The following is a 21,404-nucleotide window of genomic DNA, read 5'->3' as shown; positions in this document are numbered from 1 at the left end:
ATGTCTTCCCTTAGCTCACTGTCCAGGCACACAAATAATCACAATAGAGAAAGTATGTCCATTAGGAAGAACTTGGTGTGTGTGTAACTCAACTCTTTGAGCATTTTGCATATTAAGATAATCATTCAAAATATGAAATCATTTATGGAGAGCCTATAGTGAATCAGACATTATGCCTAGCCCTGGAGATTCAGAGACAAATGAGATATTATTCCAGCATTCAAGGGCTCCAAGTAGAATTCGAAGCTAGAGGAGAAAGGGGCCATTGTAAGAAGCATGGTAAGTTGCTTGGGAACCCACAGGAGGTTTGGAGGAAACCTGGGGGCGGGAGGGCTTCCTGAAAATGGTCTCATGTAAGTCTTGAAGGACCCAATGTGATCTAGCAGATGAAGAGTGGAACAAGGGGATCCCAAATTGATGCAGCACCTGTGCAGAGATTCAGCAGGGACCTAGGTCAGGTCATTCTGGGCACCTCAGCAAGGTCAGTGGCTCATGTGCGGGAGGGAGAAAGCCTGAGCCTTGGCAATGCACATTCCTGCAGGACTTTATGGAACTGGCTAAACTTTGGACTGGAACTTGCAAAATGGCAATTGGAGGGCTGAAGTGTTTTAACATGAACTTTATTTTTATTTGGGGTGGAGAGAAAAGGTTGGCTATTTTGCTGTGCTTGCACAATGTGTTTTCATCTAATCAGTTTTACTGAGGTATTATTTGCATCCCATAAAACACACATACTTTAATTGCATGGGTTAACCTCTACTATGTTTTTAAAAAGGTAAAAATGTTACCAACATTAATAAAAATACAGATGTCCTGGTTCTCCCCCCAAACCAGAAGATCTGGTGATACTGCATGGCGACAAGCAGCTGGAGCTGAGAGCTGGGTAACAGCTGCTCCTCTAAGCTGCTCCTCCAAGAACTCTCTGCTTTCCTGGAGTCTCTGCCCAGCCCATGTATGTACATTCACCTCATCCTCCTAGCATCCTCCTGCATTGGATTTTTGTTACCTCTGGTATAAACTTTACCCTGAAAGCAATGGAAAACCAAAGAACGATTTCTGTGAGGAATGACATTGATCAGATTAGATAGATCTGCCTGGGAGATTCTAAAGGAAGGCAGAGAGGACAACCGCGGTGAAAAAGAGACCACTTAGGAACCCACTGTCATAGCCAGATGAGAATGAATCAGGACCAAGGCAGAAAGATGGACAGAGATGACTGTATTTGAAAACTACTAAGTCTTAACTAGGGGGCATAAGAGAGAGGGAGAAATCTAGGAAAATGTCCAGTTATTGGCTTTAGCACTGAAGGGTGGTGTCTGCTATGGCTGAAGAATGTGTACCTACCAGGCATAGAAGCTGCTGCCTGAGAACCCCAAGGAATGTATGGTGTGGTATAAAAAATAAATAGATATGTGGTCTTTGTCCCTAGCTGGACTGTTAGAAGTCCCAGTGACAATCAGGGACTGGTGATTGGCATCTGAAGCAGGGGAAGTCTTATGAGACTAAACCATTAATTTGTGGGCTCTGCCACTAACTCCAGGTGAAAAGTGTCAGAATCAAGTTTAAATGCAAGATCCCAAACTGGTGCTGGAGAGGAGGAGCAGTGGTGTGGAAAAGACAACGTGCATTTTGGTGTCAGAAGTGTGAGTGAAGACAGTGAATTTGCAGCATTTGTGCAGCCTTCAGCTCTAATAGATATGGAAGCAACCAACCCAGAGCTGGGTAACAAACCTGTTTTGCCTCTCTGAAAGCACCTGATCCCTGCTCTCTGGGACCAGGAAGTGAGGCCTGTTCCCACCTGTCAATCTTCTGCGCAAGGTGGAGCTCATACCTTCCTCCACCCTGACCAAAGGGTTGTTCTCAGCCTTGGTCACCCACTGGAATCACCAAGGGATCTTTCAAAAGACAGATGCCTGGGCCCCCAGCCCTAGATTCTGACTTAATTGGTGTGGAGTGTGGCTTGGGCACAAGGATATTTTTAAAGCTCCACAGATTTGTTCAGTTAAGGCTGATGTGGAGTGCTGAAAAGAAAAGGAGAAAAACCCAAGGAGATAAGATCAAGGACAGAGAGGGAAGAGACCAACAGGAGTAAGGGTAAGAGAAGACCAGAGAAGAAGGCAGGGCTATTTATAGACGGTGGCAGAAGTGGGTCCCAGCCAGTGCCATTATTGTGAGCACAGGTGCCTTTCCAAAACTCCTTACTCCTATGCCGCATCGTCAGATTGATACAATAGCGATCAGATGATTAGACATGTAGACAAGGTAATCAATGGACATACTTTCAAATATATTTTTAAAGAGGAAGCAGAATGAAATTAACCAGTTTATTAAAGCTATGTTTACTGTTTAAATAAACTACCCTAGATTAGTGGACTGAACTCTGCTCCAGTGGTCCTCAGACTTCTGTGGGCATGGGTCTCATGTAGGGAACTTGTGAGGTGGTGTATGTGTAGAGTGCTTTGTCAAGAGCCAAGTTTCAGCTGTTATTACTTCCACGGCCACCCAATTCATGACTCTCACAGACCACTTTGCTATAGCAAAAGAAAGCCCACCTCCAGTGTAGCAATCCCCTCAAACATGCTGATTGAAATAGAACTTAATTACCAAAGAGGCTGGCAAGGTACTGCCAGAGGAATTTTCTTCCATTCTTCTGCTGTTTATAAACAAACTAGAGATTTCCAGGACTTCATTGTGGAGGTTTCGCAGCTGAAGATGTCGATATCCTGAAATATTGTAGAAATTGGGAAAAGCCTATTAACCCAAGTACTATAGAGCTCTGCAAAGAAGATACTCCAAGGAGATTAACAAATGATAGGTAGAAATATCACCTTAAAATGGGCAATAGATGACGACAGGCATGTGACTAGTAGGCACCTTTTTACTGGGAGGGTACTGTCCAGTACTGTTCCTAACTTAGACTCAAACAGATACTCTAAATTCAAACAAAAATTGGCAGGAAAGGGCTGGGGTGGTAGCTCAGTGATAGAGCACTTGCCTAGCACATGTGAAGCCCTGGGTTTGATCCTCAGCACCACATTAAAAAATAAATAAATAAATAAAATAAAGGTATTATGTTCATCTACAACTAAAAAATATTTAAAAAAACAAATGAGGGGCTGGGGTTGTGGCTCAGTGGTAGAGCACTTGCCTAGCATGTGTGAGACATGGGGTTCGATTCTCAGCATCACATATAAATAAATGAACAAAATAAAGGCCCATCAATATCTAAAAATATATATTTAAAAAATAAAAAAACCAAATGAATAAAATAAAGTATAAAAAAGTAACCTCATTTAAAAAAAATTAGCAGGAAAACCTGATCATTTTGACATCAAGGCATGTGCAGCCAATAAAAGTAGTAAAAAAAAAAAGTGGTTAAAAAAAGAGTGGTAATGTCAATATACAGGTAACATGAAAAGTTGCTCATCATATACATTAGAGAGTGAAAACTAGTAACTTGCAAATACTAAGATTAGTAGGGAGCCTATTGTTTAAAAACATATCTCATGTGTCACATGCATGGGCAGAGAAATGAAGTCTGCAAAAGATGTTCACCTAAAGTGATTATATTGGGGAGATGGAATGATGGATAATTAAAAAAAATATTTTTGCTATTCTTTCTTTCTCACATTTCTATAATAACTCTCATGGGTTGAATTGTGCTCCCCATTCATATGTTGAAACCCGAACCTCTAGTACCTCAGAATGTGACTCTATTTGGAGATAGGTCCTTTATTGAGGTAAGTATGTTAAAATGGGGTCATAAGGGTGGACTCTAATCCAATATGACCAGTGTCCTTAGAGGAAGAGGCTAATAGGACACAGACATGTGCACACAGACTAAGATCATCGGAGGACACTTTGAGAAGCTTGGCATCTGCAAGCCAGGAAGAGAGGCCTCTGAAGAGACCAGACCTGCTGCCACCTTGAATCAGGCTTCTAGCCCTTAGAACTGCGGGAAAACAAATTTCTGCATTTGTTTGTTTGTGTGTTTTTGTACCACTAAGCCACATCCCCAGCCATATTTTTTTTATTTATTTAGAGACAGGGTCTCACTGAGTTGCTTAGCACCTTCCTTTTGCTGAGGCTGGCTTTGAACTCAAGATTCTTCTGTCTCAGCCTCCTGAGTTGCTTGTTGTGGTATTTTCTTATTAATCCCCCAGCAAACAAATATAATAATTAGGGGATTTTGCACAATGGAGAAGAAAAATAGGAAATAATTAAGAAGTAGGAAATTGCAATGTGTCTGTGGACCTCAGAGAATGGCAGTTTGAGTATGGCTGGAGAGATTGGGGGAAACATGTAGAACATGTAGAACCTGGTACTTAGTGTAGTTCAGCAGAATCACCACCTTTGGAAGCTTGTTAGAAAGGCAGAATGTTGGGGCTGAGGTTGTGGTTCAGTGGTAGAGCACTTGCCTAGCACATGTGAGGCACTGGGTTCAATCCTCAGCACCACATAAATAAATACATAAAGGTCTAAAAAATAAACAAAGAAAGAAAGGCAGAATCTCAAGCCCTGACCCAGACCTATGTAACTGGGATTTGCATGTTATTACCAAAGTGATTCCTGTGCACATCAGTTTGAGAAGCAATGCATGAGCCAGGTGCAAGAAGCCAAAATTCCTCAGAGCGCCACACTAAAGCCAATCCACAAGCCATCAGCCCTGGCCTTTGCTCAAAAATTCTCTTTCCTCTGCTTTCTATCTAATACCACCCTGGCTTCCAATACTGGATGTCTTCCAGGCACCACCTCCAACCATGGCTCACTTTTGCAACCCCCCACAACTCTCCCTTCTTTTCTTTCCTTGCTTCATGCCTGCCTTTAAAAAATGCCAGGGGTACCATGGGTGCTGCTCGGGATTTTCATTCTACCTCGTTTTAAAGCCTTGAGTGGAATGATTCTCTGAGCAGTTACCGCTGAACTGTTATTTTCCACAACTGCAAAACGAAGAAATACAAGATCTTCAAAGTGAACCCGGAACAGAAACTGTTCGTTCCACATGGGGTTCAGAGTGTTTCGATGGATGGGCTTCGTACGGAAATGACAGCTATCCAGGGGCATGCCCAGGACGTCCACTTCTATGCACGGGCTTCCTGTGCTGTTACTAGGGCACACATTTTGGCCAGAGACAATCTGAAGGGGGAGAAAAAAAGGATCAAGGTCACAGAAGATGAAAGAGAAGGGAAGACAACTTCTGGGTTTCACCACTTCCATCCACAAAGAATGACTTCATGGACAAGGTAAATAGACAAGGTCGGGTACTCAAGCTACTGAAACCATATAAAAACTGTTTTGTCAACAGTATTCACTTAACTGTAACCTTTCAACTCAAACAGAGTGTGTTGTCAAAAATTAACTCCTAACCTTCTGTAAACAGATAAAACTACACTCAACTCTAGCTAAAATGGTCAAAGAGAAAAGGAGATGCTGCCCTCCTGTCTTAAGGAGAGAAAGAAAAAACAGGATAGTCAGAAAAATCTTTGAAGAGAAATCTGGTGTGACATAAGCAGACTTCCTTTGAAGAGAGGGAGACAAGATCAAAAGATGGAGAGATGACCTTGTCTCTCTCTTTCCTAACTCCCACCCAGATTTGTTGTTGTTGTTGTTGTTGTTAAACTAAGAGAGAAAAAAAGAACAGGAAAATAGAAGCTGGGCATGGTAGTGCACACCTGTATTCCCAGCAGCTGGGGAAGCTGAGGCAGGAGGATTATGAGTTCAAAGCCAGCCTCAGCAATTTAGCGAGGCCCTCAGCAACACAGTGAGACCCTGTCTCTAAATAAAATATAAAAAGGGGCTGGGGATATGGCTCAGCAGTTAAGCACCCCTGTGTTTAATCCCTGGTACCAAAATCAAACAAAAAACAGGGAAATCTGTTTTTAAGGGGAGTCTGTGGAGTTTTGATAGTAAGTTATTTAAGCAATGAAAGATATAAGAAAAGGCCCAAGAAGGATAAAAGGTAAACTAGAAGCAGGAAAGATGCTTCACTGTATTTACATATTGATGCAGCTTTGTTTTATCTTAGAGCTCATTGGAGCTAAAGATGAGCTGATCTAACAAGGCAAGGAGATCAACTTTTTTTTTTTTTTTGGTACTGGGGATTAACTCAAGTTGAAGGCCAGTCTCAGCAATTTAGCAAGACCTTCAGCAACTTAACCACTGAGCTACATCCTCCAGACCTTTTTATTTATTTATTTTTTCAAAAATAAATATAAAAAGGTTTTGTTAAGTTGCTGAGGGTCTTGCTAAATTGCTGAGACTGGCCTTCAACTTGAGATCCTCCTGCCTCAGCCTCCTGAATCACTGTAATGATAGGCATGTACCATGGTGCTTGGCTGGAGCCCAACTTTTATGGGATCTACTCATAGTTATGATTCTGTGGGCCTGAAGACAGACTGACAATCATTAGTACATCAGGTAAAGCAGGGATTTCCTGACTGCACCTACTTGGCTCTGGCAAATTCGGTGCCTGATGACTGCAGCCCTAACCTAACCAGAGCCACTGCTCTGAGAGATAAAGACGTTGTGGGAACTAAATCTGTTCCCACCCGTGATCTGTGACACGTCAGCTTTGCAATGCCATGAATTCAAAACCAGTTTTATATTCAGGAAGTCTTCAATGCTTCACAACAGTGGCCCTACTTACAGTTAAAGAGTAGATGGCAGGCTCCATGTTGTCTAGATCTCTTTCCAGTGGAGAAAACTTCTGATACATGGGGCAGTTCTTGTCCCACAGAACTGGGGGTTTCAATACATAACCACAGCCACCATTTGCCTCAAACATGGAGGCATTTAAATGTAAAGGAAGATCTGCAAAACAAGAAAAAAAACTGATATTGCTCGTCCACTTTGTTGCTTCGGAGTCAGAAATTTAAAGTTCAAAAGAAATTTGCATCAATTTTTTGGAAACTCAAGCATGAAGTGAGATAATCAGCCATTCATGTTATCAGTCAGCAAAACCCAGTGTGCGCTAGGTTGTTAGGCACTGCAGATACAGCAGGTAACAAGACATGAAAATCTCTGTCACCATGAAACATACAGTTTATGGAAATGCCCAGTGTTCTTACTCCAAACCAGGTTCTGCCACATAAAAACTCCCTTTATAAATAGGAATCAATCACTTACATCTGCACAATCTTGCAAAATATCTCATTTTATACTGAGTTTTGGAAAGGGATAGCAGTATTTTCTTATCCCCAAATACCAAATCATGTATGGCCAAGTCTTGCTATTTCAAAGACAAGATAAAATCTTAATAATAATAATAATAAAAACAGCTGAAGAAACAGCTTTTCCCTAAAAAAAAATCTCAATTTCAACTCATAAATTACTTTTACCTCTTTTTTTTTAATTGTAGTTAAATACAAAACAATCATCATCACATTTGATTCACATCATGTCCACAATCCCCTCAATCATAATCTTTAAGAACTTCACAAAGGCTTTGAATCTTTTGTGGTCAAAATTTTCTTTGGCACAGTGCTTTGATGAACAACTGGATTCCTGCACTGTTTCTGGACTCTTCCACACTCACACGCTCATCCGATGGCTCAAGTCTGTATAAAAGTTGCCCAAGTGAGCAAAAGGTTTATGAGACACACCTGACAAATCTTCCCCCTGATAGATTCCTTCCATGTGCAGAATGAAATTTGCTCTGTGGACCAACATCAAGGAAAAGTGTGGTAATCACCTTGGAACCACAAGAAATTGGCCCGTACCCTTGTGTCTTGTGTGTAAAAATTTTCCATGTATCTGGGGTTGGCCAAGATAATGTGCAGGAATTCCTGGGATAAGGATGTCTTAGACATAGGAAAGCTCCTGGGGCCTCAGTCTCCTTCTCTGTCAAATTAGTGTATTCAAATAGCAAATTGCTCTGGATCTGCCAGGCCCCTTCCTGTGCTGATTGACTGATTTCATGGAGGGCATGCTGTCTTACTTGCAGGAGGAGAAAATTCTCTTCCCTGGCCATTTTGTGTTGGAGAAAGCAGACGTGGCTAGGATGGCTTAGACAGTGAAACAAACTAGCTCACACAGGATAGCAAATATGAAATAGACATATGCAGGTTGAGCATCCCTAATATGAAAATTTGAAATCTGAAATTCTTAGAAACATGAAACTATGAGCACTGACAAATTTCACCTGATGAGTGAGCACTAAACATATTGTATAAAATCCTTCAGGCTATGTGTGTAAGGGGAAACACAAATGAATTCTGTATTTAGACTCAGGTTCCATCCTCAGGATGTTTCTCACTATATGTTTATGTAAATATTTCAAAATCTGAAAAAATCCAAATCTGGAACTCTTCTAGTCCCAAGCATTTTGGATAAGGGATACTCAACTTGTATTACTAACAATAGGAAGAGCTGCTCACACTTAACTGATTATAATGTCAACTCCATTCAGATTTGAAGTCTGATCGCATTAGTGCGGTATCTATCCTAATAGTTTTCCAAAACTTTCAAGCACTTTTTCTTGACTAAGGTATCTCATGGTGACCCAATGTGTAAAATAGACCCTTGTGGTAGTGCTCAGTTTGAAATGAAGGTGAGATCTGAAATCTAGCCCTCTTACTGTTTCCTAGGAGTGGTCCCAGAACTTCATCAGTGACTACAGTTTGAAAACCCCTGTTCTAACCAAGTGAAAAAATGTGCATGAATCAGTGTAACTCTACTTACCCTTCTGGATCAATCCATATGATAGATCGAGCATAGCATTGCCCTAATAGTCTTCTATTCATTTAGAAACCTTGAATTAAGTAGACACCATTCTCATAATATTTGTCCTTATATTTGGGGTCCAGAAAAATCACAAAAAGTGCAACTATCATGCAATAAAGCATAATGAGTGCTTTTTAAAAAGAAGTTTTTCTTCTGACTGGAGGTGCATATTTACACACCTGTAGGTCCTGTATACAAGGGAGGAATCTGTTCTGTACCCATGTGGAAAGATTTTTGATGGTCTGTTGCCAGCAAAAATCAGGGATTTCCCTACCAGCCTTGGGTCAGTTTCCTGCAAGATTTCTTGTTACAGAGCACTTCTGACCTTCTTGGAGTTAACAGAGCCAGCAGAAAACTGAAGGCCCTATGTCCATAGACAACCCTTTGGAGTACTAGGTCCTCTGAGATCCAGGAAATGGCAAGTCAGATGATTCTGGAGCCATATTGGGAGGCTAAAGGCACAATGGGAGGGATCATGGATGACAAAGCACTTTCTAACCTAAGAATTTTTGACTCTTATCTATTTGGAATTTCAATTCACAGAGAAGTAAACACTTGGAAGAGATCTGGACCAAATATCAAGAACTACAGGTTCTGGTTGCAGTGGGGTTGATAGAAATAATCTGCTCTAACTCAGGGCAGCCTACTGTGTGCAAGGTATTGAACCAGGCTCTGCCCCCAGTTTGCAGAAATGAAGACCATTTTTATAGACAAACATGCCAACACTGCATGTGGCTTTTGCCTTGTTCAGCAAGGGGGATGCTTAATCAATGCTTGTTGCACTGAATCATGGGGGGTTAGCTGGCAACGCTCTCTTCTGGGGTGAAAGAATGGAAAGGACCTTGAGGATAAACCATGTAACAGAGTCATCTGCTTCCCCCGAGTGGGCTGTTCGATGTGTCCTGGCTTCCTTTGGGGACATGAAGAGTGTTAGTGGTGAGTGGAGGACAAGTTTTAGTAGCTTCAGTGTGTGCTACTGGACTGCAGGAGTGGCAACTCTTTGTGGTCCCCTTGAGCCGGGGCTCCCTTTGCCATCAATGGAGCCAGACTGTCTGCATCAGTCTTGGCACTTTAGGAGAAAGGACACATCCAAGACCAAACACACTTCCATTTCTTTGCGAAAATCATTTTGCCAGTTGTTTCAGTGCACTTAAAATATTTCAGTATCATAATAACAAAGGGCGCCAGTAGACACAGGGGTACAGACAGGGCTAGGGATGTGAACCCACAAGCTACTCAGGAAAGATTGAAAAGAAATGGAAAATAAAACTTTTTACAACTCTGAAAATATTTCACCATTATTTCCATTGGTGAGTCCAAATCAAACTTTTTAAAAAAAAATAACTTATCAAAAGCACTTAAGGATAGTTAACATCTGTGGAATGCTTTCCATGTGCCAAGCCAGGCGCTGGGCTAAGTATGGTACTTCACCTGCATCAGCTTACTTAATTTGAGTTGAGAAAAGGAAACAGAACAAGGGGAAAAATACCATGACTGATATCTCTAACCACATGTCTTTGGGGTCAGCCACAAGAGGGTACTATTGGTTGGCACCAGAGGCAGGAAGCTAACTGGTCCCAGACCTACAGCTGTGGGCTGACCTCAGCTGGAGACAGGGTTGTGCTGTGGTTATGGTTCAACACAGTTAGTTACAATCCGACTCAGTTCACATGAGCTAAATGATAAAGGCTGCTCTTCTATCCAAAGCAGTCTTACGTTTTTTTTGAAGAGATTCTAGGAAACATTCCTCCTCAACTCTTTCCTCACCTTCTGTAGCTCTGCTTCTTTCCTAACCAAGTGGAAACAAAACACTGAATTTATCACTGCAAGTCTTCCAGTAACCATGAACAAATTAACTATTTTGCCTTGGTTTGCTTCTCTGAGAAATGAGGATCATTTCTTAGGGTTATTGTAAAGATTAAATGAAATAATAGGAATCGAGAATTTAGCATAGTGCCTGATATATTTTAAGCATGCAATAAATGAAAACTTACTCTGAAGTTTTTAGATCTCATTTGAGTCTCATCAACAGTGGAGGAACACGAATGCTACTTTCTCTGTTCATGCAATTCATATGTTCTCTTTTAATCTGCAACACTTACAGCGCTGACCAGTGCCCTCCACCTCAATTACAAAGGGCTGGAAAAAAGCTAAAATGGTTCTATTTTGCACAATGTTTGGAGTGACCCTTCCTTCCTTCCTTTCTTCCTTCCTTCCTCTCTCAGGGGCTTTCAACCACTGAGCCACATCCCCAGCCCTATTTTATATTTTATTTAGAGACAGGGTCTCACTGAGTTGCTTAGTGCCTCGCCATTGCTGAGGCTGGCTTTGAACTCGAAATCCTCCTGCCCCAGTGATTACACATGTGCACCACCATGCCTGGCAAGTGACACTGCTTTTTGACTGCAAGAACAGTTGTGTAGTGAGACAGATAAAACAAGAGATGTTAAGAAATCCCTGCCCCACAGACAGGCATGGTGGCATTCACTTACAATCCCAGCTACTTGGGAAGCTGGGGCACAAAGATCACTTGAGCCCAGAAGTTCAAGGCCAGCTTTGGCAACATAGCCAGACCCTATCTCAAAAAAAGAAAGAAAGAGAGAAAGAGAGAAAGAAAGAAAGATCCCTGTCCCAGAAGAGGGAGGGAGGGAGGGAGGGAAGGAAGGAAGGAAGGAAGGAAGGAAGGAAGGAAGGAAGGAAGGAAGGAAGGAAGGAAGGAAGGAAGATCCTTGTCCCAGAAGAACCTTAAAAACAAAGTGGGACTTGGGGGGTGTGACCCACTGTAGAGGGAAGGATAGTATGTGTGAGGCTCTAGGTTCACTCATCTGCGCCAGCAACAAACAAAACTGAACACAGCTCTGTCAAGAGAAGCCTTGTGTTTAAAAAGTGCTTTAAAAAAGGGGTGGAGCCTCTTCCCTCCAAGTTTTTTCCCTATCATCTTAACTCTGAAACATCAGGGGCGTAATTTAGTATCAAATCACATAATGGTGTGGACTCTTGCCCCTTGGCCAAAATGTGATCAGCAGAACCCCGTTTACTGGCATACAGAAGCAAAGGAGAGAGGCGCGGAGGCAGGCGCGTTACCATCTGTCTGGTAGTTGAGTGCCACGAGCTGGATCCCATGGAGCCAGAAGAGGAGGGGATTGGGGTTGGACGAGTCGATGCGGGTGGCGGCCGGGTAGGTCCTCAGCAGCTGACAGGCGGTGTGCTGGATCAGTTTCTGAGAATACCTGCGACACAGACGTTTGGCGGCATTTTCATTCAGCGATGAGATATGATAGCATTTGGGAGTTCTAATGATAGCGCTGAGGGATGTGGTTGGGTTCAGAGGGGAAGAAGATTCCTCCCAGGTCTGTCGAATTCCTTCATAGGAACCTAAACTCCCCAAAAGATTAGTCTCAGATTAGTGTCGAAACCTTAAACATTTTAGAAAGATAAACCTGAACGACACCCCCACAAACAGCCATAGCACATGAATACATCAGAATAGATCTCGAATTGTCCTGAAGAGTTAGTTTGCCACTTTGAAACAACATGGTGTGTGTCTACTGAGTTTTAAAAAGAGGATAGTGGACTGGGGGTCATAGCTCAGAAGAAAGGCCCTGGGTTTGAGCCCCAGCACCCAAATAAATAAATAAATGTGGGTAGCATATTTATTTATTTAGGTACTAGGGATTGAATCCAGGGGCAGTTTACCATAGAGCAACATCCCAGGCCCTTTTTATTAAAATAAAAAAAAAAAATATATATATATATATATATATATATATATATATATTTTAATTTTTTTTAAGACAGGGTCTCCTAAAGGTGCTTGAGGTCTTGCTAAATTGCTGGGGTTAGCCTTTAATTTGTGATCCTCCTGTCTCCGCCTTCCTAGTCATGGGGAACACAGGCATGTGGCAGCACACTTGGCTGCAACATAGATTTAAATTAGAATCCTGCAAGTCCTTTGCCTCTATACCTCATCTGCTCTGTGGATATATTGCACAAGTACGAAACAATATATGTACAAGGTTATAAAACCCACAGAAAATGAAAACAGGAAGCATCCCAAAGCTATCAGTGATGAAGTGGTTTAATGACAGTATACCCACACAATGAATTATTAAAGAGAATAAGATAGGTATATGTACAGAAGGTTATGTAAACTTTACAGCAAGTATAAAAGATACACAAGTTTGTTCAGTTACATCCCACTTGGATTATCTTTAAAAGGATCTTACTTTTTTTGAACAAAACACAATAAACTTAAGAGTGGTTACCTCTGGGAAGTAGCACGAGGACACTGAGAGTGGAAAAGAATTTTAATAATACTCTGTATTGTTTGAACTTTAACTATGAGAATTTATTACCTTCACAATAAAAAGTAATTAGAAATAAAATGGATATATCTTCTGGGTAAAGAGTACAGTTCCAAGAACCACTAGAATGTTCCAAGGTGCTTCCAGTTTTTACTTTTGAGGCAAAGGACATTAGACTATCTCCAGTGAAATGTTATTTTTAATGAGTTAAAAGCATAAATTAAAAATATTTATGCCATTAGATAATGTGGACATTCATGAAAATAAAAAAGAATTTCAAAATTCAAGGGAAATGCTTAGACAGCAAATACATGAATCATTCAGCATGCAGGATCAAGCAAAGATATTGTAAGAAGGTGACTTTACTTTTTCCAGATGTTTTGTTAAATGTTGCTGTCTCCCCTGGGCTCATTCTGCCTGGATTGTTGCCAAAAATGGACTTCCTGCTTTTCCTTTCTTTTCCTCTGCTTGAGCCAGATGCATTTAGAGTTGACAGGCCTGTTCCCATAAAATGAAAATAAATAAGCCAAAAACTTACAGGCAACATTTTCCATCCCTGTTAATGTTTATTTTGAAGTCCTACTACTCCCCATAACTCAGCACAGAAGACCTGCTAGCATTTTTAGCATGGTTAATAATAGTATTGTAGGCAATTATATTGAAGTTTTTATCTCTATAGGCAAATGCAACAAGAAGTGTATGCTTACTGCAGAATAATCACAAGCCCTGTCTCTCTCTTATTCACACCTTACTAGTTGGCAGTGCACCTGAAAGATTTTTTTTTAAGAGAGAGGGGGGGAGAATTTTTTTTTAATTTTTGTTTTTCAGTTTTTGGTGGACACAACATCTTATTTGTATGTGGTGCTGAGGATCGAACCCAGCACCCCGCACATGCCAGGCACATTACTACTTGAGCCACATCCCCAGCCCCTGAAAGATTTTTAAAAGTTGTATGAAAAAAAGTGCTGTAGTCAAGATTTAATTAGTATTTAATTCATATTAATTACTCAATTTTGAGAGATAAGAGAATGTTTTCAAGTCTGAACTTTAACATCATATTGTTCAGGTTCAATTCCTTCTGGTCTGAGCCTTGACTTGACACACTCTACCTTCCTTAGTTCCCTTCTTTACAAAATGGGTATGATGAGAGAAATGCACTCATAGGATAAATTTGAGAATTAAATGGAAAATACAGTGTGATGATAATGAAATTTCATGGCTTCTCTTTCTCCCTCCTGGTCCAACCACTCCCTGGATCCTTCATGCCTGGCAGAGTGCCTGGTGCATAGCAGGAACTTGGTGCATATTTGTTGAGTGAGAAAATGAATGCACACCACACAGACCTGGCTCTAAGAGTGACTTAAAGGCTCCAATGAAGCCACAGTTGCCTCCAAATCATTCCCAGGGTCCACAATTGTACCAGTAGGAGAGCAATTCCTTAAGCTGAAGCAGCATCAGAAGCCCTTTTTTTTTTTTTCGAAACAGAAATATACTTTCAAGAACATCCTCAGAGACAGAATAATGTTTAAAAGCATAGACTTTGGGGTGAAAAAACTGAGTCTCAGAAAGGCGATTTGCCTTTGCCAAAGTCAGGTAGCCAAGGTCCCAGATCGGGTAGCCAAGGTCCCAGATCTCTGAGCAATGATATTGTCCAGTGATGTTTTCACTATCCAATATTTCTCTTGGCTGTACTCTTTTTTTCTTTCTTTCTTTTCTTTTTTTTTTTTTTTTTTTAATTTATTGGTTTGGCTGTACTCTTGACTACAGAACAAGTAAAGACCAAGGAGGTGGCCAAATATGTACCTATAAATGCAAGGAGCTCCCCAGAAGGAGGCAGTGTGATGGGTTGAAGTGTCTCTGGCCTTGCAGCTTGGACAGTGTCAAAGGGAGAAGGAAGGATAGGCCAGGTTGAGTACACTGTGGGAGCAAAAGCCTGGCAGCAGGAAAGACCATGGTGTGTGTATATGCTTGATGAGATTTGGGAAGTATCCATTTGAGTGGGGTAATATGATAAATGGAATAATAAGATCAAATACCATGCCCTTCTTTTTCTTTTTTTTTCTATTAGAAAAAAGAAAAATAGAGAGAGATATAAGATGTAACTGAGAAACAAATCCTCTAAGATAGAAGATAGAAACAACAACAACAACAAAAAAAAAATCAGCTACTTCCTTGGCCCTAAGAAAGCTAAGGCAGTGTGGTGAAAAGAACGCAGCCCTGGGAATTGAGACACTGAGTTCTGGTCTTGCCTGACACTGCCCAGGTTCATGATTGTGGGAAACTCACTTTACTTCTGTGGGTGTCATACCATATGGTCTTGGTGTGCCTAACCACTCTGCAAGTATTTTGGGGTGAAAGGTGAGATATATTGAAAATGATAATGTAACTTATCAATTAAACTAACTGACATTTTCCTCACGTACAACCAAACAAATATAACAACAACAAATGTTTAGAAGGTATTGCAGCAATGATTTCAGCAACGTAATTTAGTTACTTTGAGAAAGGAAATAGAATTGGGGTGAGAAAAAGGTCAGAAACTTTCATCAATAAATCAATTAAAAATACCTATTAAAGGATATGTACTATATAAACAGTATATTTAATAAGCCATCCATATGCTTAGTGTGTGCCTCAAGTCAGAGCAAATAATCTCTTGGCCCTTCTATGGTTCTCTGTTGGTACAGAAAGTTCATCTTTTTACACTGACTACAAATATCAATGAGAATTTGTGCACCTTCATTATTCAGTGCTTGAGAGAGAAATGACAAAGACAGTGGAATGGATTGGGTGTACCCAGTATCACCTGTATTGATGAAGAATAAGAGATGCACTGAGTGTGCTTTTTGAACAGGGTGGCCCTCACACTTGATCACACAATTGAGGACATGCCAGTCATGATGACTGACAGGGAAAGAATTTTCCTCCATCATAAAAATAATTTCATGAGGTGCATGTATGATCATAACCTATTTAGGTCATGTAAAGTCTCACTCTATGAAATGAAAATGTTAGCTTCTTGTATTTCTTTGAAGTATCTGTTTGCTACTTTTCCACTCATATTCTTTTCAACAGAATTTGCTAGCAGATGAGCATTAGCAGCTGCCAATGGTTTACAAACAGTTACTGGAGGAAAACTTAAAATTAAGGAATCTCTGGCTCCCTACCCCCACCAGGTGTGAAAAGGCCACTATTGCCAAATATTTTTAATAGCCCAACACCTTTGTCCCATTTGCCAGGTACAGTGTGAGAACTGCTGCTTAAGCTAAGCTCTGATGAGTTCAGCCCATCTTGAGAAGATGAGGTTTGGCATTTTAACGCCCCTCTCTAGGCCAAGTTTATATACTCTGTTACTAACATTTAGACTAGTCCTCCAATCCCAGCTCTTTCCTGTCCTCAGAAATCTTGTGCAAGGGGATTCTTTTTCTTAGTATAAGAAGATGAATTTTTTCTGACGGCCATGTATTTGTGGACTTTCCCACCTGTTGGTGCCCCATTTGTGGGACACATAACTGGGTGAATTAAGCTCATTGGTAACATCCCTATCAAGAGGGGCAGAGTATAGGTATGCTTCAGGGCATGACTTCGAAGACAAGCTTCAGAACCATAAATTTACTATTTGCTAACTTAAATGAACACTTTTTTGAAGAAATGGTTCATCAACATAAATTCATTGTACTTTTAGAAATGGCCATTTGGGGAAACTTCCTCACCTACCACAACCCCATCCTTGGTCCTTGAAGTTTAGGTAGAACCTCACTATGCAGCTCAGGGATTAAGTGTGTCATTTGCCTAAATGCCTCCAGACTATCAGAGCATAGCATCTTCTTGGCCACAGTACTTGGTTAAGGTTTGGGCCAAAAAAAAAAAAAAAAAAAACAGTGAGAAACTTCTGCTGGAAGCTTTGAAGAAGCAGTTGCACCAAAGCCAAGTCTGGAAGTGTGAAGTGCTAGCCTGCTATGGCTACCTTACAACCACAAAGGGAAGAAGGCCAAAAAAGTGGGGGAAAATTGACAAATGGGGAGAGAGAAAGTATGTGCCCTGGATCAGGCTGCACCTGAAACTCATACATCTTTATTGATTTCTGCATCTTTAAGACAAGAATCTTAACTGATACCCCCTGAAAACTTGGGCAAATTACATGATCTCTTTAAAAAAATTATTTGTTTTATTTAAAAATGGAGATAATACCACTGACCTCATAGAATTATTACGAATAGTTAAAGAGAGGATTTATATAAAATATTAGGCACAAATCCTGGTGCTTAAGTGTTTAATAAATTTTAATTGTTGGATCTTATATATGTTATTATCAATTATTCACTATTATGAAAAGACATTGTGTAGTTTGGAAAAATGAATATTCTATGGTATTTTTCTTCATGTGCATCAAAGCAAATAACAACAACAATAATAAATATTTAGAAGGTATTAAAACCATTAATTTGGCCACACAGTTTATTTTGGAGCATTCACAATGTCTAATCAGATAAATAGGATATTTTCTTCCTTTGGTATCTTTGACTGTTATAGATGGCATTGCCTACATTTTACCTGGAAATTTTACTGCTTGGCAATAGATGACAAGGTCAGAAAGCTCCGGTGCAATCTGTCTGCTTTCTTTTTTATTCTGAGGAAGATAAAATTCTTCTCCCAGTTCCATGTCATAAACCTATCAAGAGAAAATGAGACCGTTTTCCGTGGTAGGTAGAAGTCACTCGCCTGTGCATTCCCAATGCTCTTTACCTGTACTTTACCTGGAGGGTCATCAGTGTCCTCCCCTGGCTCAGTACATACCTGCACTGGGGTCCTAACACCTCACCTGGAGTGAAAGCTTTCTGAGGGCAAGAATGAGACTCATTCATCCTTCAATTGCCTTGGGGCATAACCCACTGACTGACACAGGGAACAGCCCTAGAGAATTGACTATGTGTCTATGGTGGCTCAACTTCTTTACATATTCTATGACTCTGTCATCCAACAATGTCACTCACAACAACTCCTTCTGTAGATCCGCTCAGTCTACATGCTGTGAGGCCCTTGAGGGTAGGGCCTGGGGATCCCATTTATCTTCCTATTCTTGGTGTTATTCCTCTTTAACACTTCACAAGTTGCCTCCCTTTTATTTTCTTGGTTGTTATAAATGCATTTAAGACTTCATGAAATCCCCTGAACAACCAGGCTGTCCTCTTGGCCTGAATGCCCTGATTCTGTCTGTTTGGCCAAATCTTCCTTCTCATATGTCACCTTCCCTGAGGGCCTGTCCTTGATGCTCTGATAACACAAGGCAACTGTTATTCTTTGCACATGTCCACAGGTCTGTCTCCATCACTGACCCACCTCCTGTGCCGCTTCAGTGTCTGCCATACGTACACCTTTGGTAGGTATTGGTGGGATGAATCAAGACCAACTTTCAATGGCAGGTGGGTGTCTCATGTTATCACTTTGGCATCCATGGGTCAGCGAGGGCAAAGGTGAAGGGAAAGGTAGGAAGGAAGTGAGTACCACAGTCCAAATATTATTTAACAGAAACCATCCACCCACCTTTCCTTTGTTGTAAGCAGAGTTATCTGCCTTCTTTATCCGCTTGGGAATTTCTTCATTGTACTCAAACTGAAGCTTGTCAGGACATGATTTATTTTCAGGCCTGTCTTCCAGAATGTTGTCTGAAAATATGTTAGCAGGCTTTAGTAACGAAGAACCAAATGTGACACTAAAGGGCAACATGTACTTCATTGTGAGGGCAGCCAGACATTTGTACTTGTCTGGGAGACCAAGGCTCTGTCTACATGATACCAAAATAATGGCTTGAACCATAATTTTAGAAATTGGGTTGATATATTTAATTTCAATTTAACTTACGAATTTACCAGTTATTTTGATACCATATAGACACAATCTAAACGAGAGTGATCATTTTCAAACAGATGGTTAGAACTCTGCAAATGCTGTGGGAAATATTTTGCATCAAGAAGCTGACGGCACAAGTCTGGGAAGGATTTAGTGGTTAAAGCACTTCTAGACAGTACATATATGATTTAATCACCCTCACCTTGAAAGGAAGCTATTGGCTTCTCTTACTTTGAGAAATGTCAAAACCAGTGTGTGGCAGGGAAAGGGGACACTTATTGTTTATGCAATTTTTACAATTTATTGGAAAGTAAAGTCTTCGCAATTTTAATTATTAGGTGAAAATCTTAAGAACAGGAATTCAAACTTGTAAATATATCTAAGGGTGACAGATTATTTTTTGTTTTGCTCTTTTTTTAGCATTTCTAATCAGAATGACTGTAAAAGTGTGAGTTATCATGATTATCTTCTTTTTCTTTTTTTTTTTTTTTTTTTTTGGTACTGGGCATTGAACTCAGAGGCACTCAACCACTGAGCCACATCCCCAGCCCTATTTTTTAATTTTATTTTATTTAGAGACAGGGTCTCACTGAGTTACTTAGCCTTGCTGTTTCTGAGGCTGGCTTTGAACTTATGATCCTCCTGCCTCAGATTCCCAAGCCACTGGGATTTCAGGCATGCGCCATTGCGCCCGGCATGATTACACTCTTTTAACATAAAAAACAAAAAAGCGAATTTCTCACTCATCAGACTACAAATGCTTAGACCAAAATATCCTTATAGCAAATCAGGGCCATGCAGGCTGCCAAGAAGTAAACAAGACCAATCATTTCATTACATTTGTATTCATAAAAGTGTCACAACTTCATGCTCATCAGGCCCAAGAGATCAGAAACATAATGTTGATACCCATGCAGTTAAAATGCCCATATAGATGGTGTTTACCTTCCTGACTGTTAGGAGCAGGGGAAGCAGTAAGGACATCTGCTACAGAAAAACAGAGTCAGACAGGGTGTACAAGTAAGGAGAACTGAGATGAAAAGCCAGATAAATTAAACTAAGGCATGAAGCAAAGCATAAATAACAGCTTAGATCACAAGATAAATGAAACAAGAAATGTTTGGTAGATTTACTATTTTGACTATATAGGTACACAAGAGCTAGCAATAAATATATGCAAACATTATTAATGTTAATCATGCTCTCAGTAGCCACATTCATATTACATATTTTCAGTTACGGACTGTTGTGATACTCCCAGTATAAGTTTAGTTCAATGAACAGAAATCAGTTAATTTGTTAAAATCTTGCAGTTGTTGTCATAAAATATGCATATATTAAGTGGTAAATTCAAACTTGTGCTCCAGTGTATGTCCAAAACTAGTTGAAGTAAACAGTAACATTGGAGTGGAAATTAAATGAAATAAAAATCCATTAAGAATTTATTATCCAAAAGGCAGAGTAGCAATTAGTAGCAACCTCAAATACATGACCCTCCTTGTGACTTCCTTAGGGTTTTCTTGAAATAATTCTGTGACTAAGGATCATCTCACTTTTATAGCCAAAAGTGGCTTTAGATTCATTCCTTTATCTTGTGGGTATGAAAACTGAGGACTAGAGCTGTCATAGAGACACACTGGGGACCCTGACTATAGAGATGGTCCTACAAATGTGTGCAGAATTTTGAGAGCACATTTATTTCTCAGAGGTGACTGGTCACAGCTTCTAGTTTCTCAAAGGGACTTATTACAAAAAGCATGGAAAATTTTGAGATCCCCCTAAGAGGCAGCCTCTACAGTGGGCAGAATTCTATTTTCTTCTCATCCCAACTGGAAAAAGTGGAGATGGTAGAGGAAAGTAGAGATGAGCACAGTGCTAGGATCACCATGGAAAAACTACACTAGATAAGGCATTTAATAGTCACATATGGAAGCCTTCATAGGACAAGCTTCAACAAGGCATCACACAACTGCAAGGCCTATTTGGGAATCAGCTAGTCAGTGGGATCTTCAATGAAGTGGGAAATAATCACGTGTTGGGAGTGGATTGAAGTTATCATAGATCATAGTATTAGTGTTAGCACTTGAGGGTGAGGGAGAAAATTACCAAACACTTTACAGAAACTTTTTATTGTATATTAGTGGTACCTAAACCAAGAAGGTGAGAGGACATTGTCCAAGGTCTCACAGAGCCTGATGGGGTCCTCTTTTTCACTGATAGAAAAAAAAATACAGGGCTGAGGCTGTGGCTTAGTGGCAGAGCACTTGCCTAGCATGTGTGAGGCACTGGGTTCGATCCTTAGCACTGCATACAAAAATAAATAAAATAAAGGCATCCTGCCTGTCTACAACTACAAAAAAACTTTTAAATAAAAGATGTTAACTTTATTAAAAAATACATACAACTATCTTAGAAATTTAGTGGGGTGGGATTAAATTTTACTCTAATTGAAAAAAAAAATAGATCCTTCTTCCACCTGTTCATTTTGTCATTTGCAAATAAAAAATGCCTATAATAATAATGATTGTA

The 21,404-nt window shown here is 40.3% G+C and overlaps 1 protein-coding gene across 5 annotated transcripts in view; it reads right to left on the bottom strand.

Annotated features, from left to right (window-relative positions):
• The window catches only part of Plce1 (phospholipase C epsilon 1), a 288,120-nt gene that overhangs the window by 20,814 nt on the left and 245,902 nt on the right, over positions 1-21,404 (bottom strand). For 3 of the 5 annotated variants that reach the window (XM_026397323.2, XM_026397326.2, XM_077798750.1), the window contains exons 21-28: positions 19,821-19,862; positions 18,570-18,691; positions 17,580-17,697; positions 13,392-13,523; positions 11,806-12,096; positions 6,647-6,810; positions 4,875-5,136; positions 2,605-2,723 (exon numbers count right to left, since the gene is read on the bottom strand). In XM_026397323.2, the coding sequence (XP_026253108.2) occupies positions 2,605-2,723; positions 4,875-5,136; positions 6,647-6,810; positions 11,806-12,096; positions 13,392-13,523; positions 17,580-17,697; positions 18,570-18,691; positions 19,821-19,862 (1,250 nt within the window). The remainder of the gene's footprint in view (positions 1-2,604; positions 2,724-4,874; positions 5,137-6,646; positions 6,811-11,805; positions 12,097-13,391; positions 13,524-17,579; positions 17,698-18,569; positions 18,692-19,820; positions 19,863-21,404) is intronic. The other 2 variants (XM_026397325.2, XM_026397327.2) reach the window with 2 other exon arrangements.

The sequence above is a fragment of the Urocitellus parryii genome, chromosome 5, assembly GCF_045843805.1.
Source record: "Urocitellus parryii isolate mUroPar1 chromosome 5, mUroPar1.hap1, whole genome shotgun sequence".
Taxonomy (NCBI): domain Eukaryota; kingdom Metazoa; phylum Chordata; class Mammalia; order Rodentia; family Sciuridae; genus Urocitellus; species Urocitellus parryii.
This window is presented reverse-complemented; position numbering and strand designations above follow the sequence as displayed.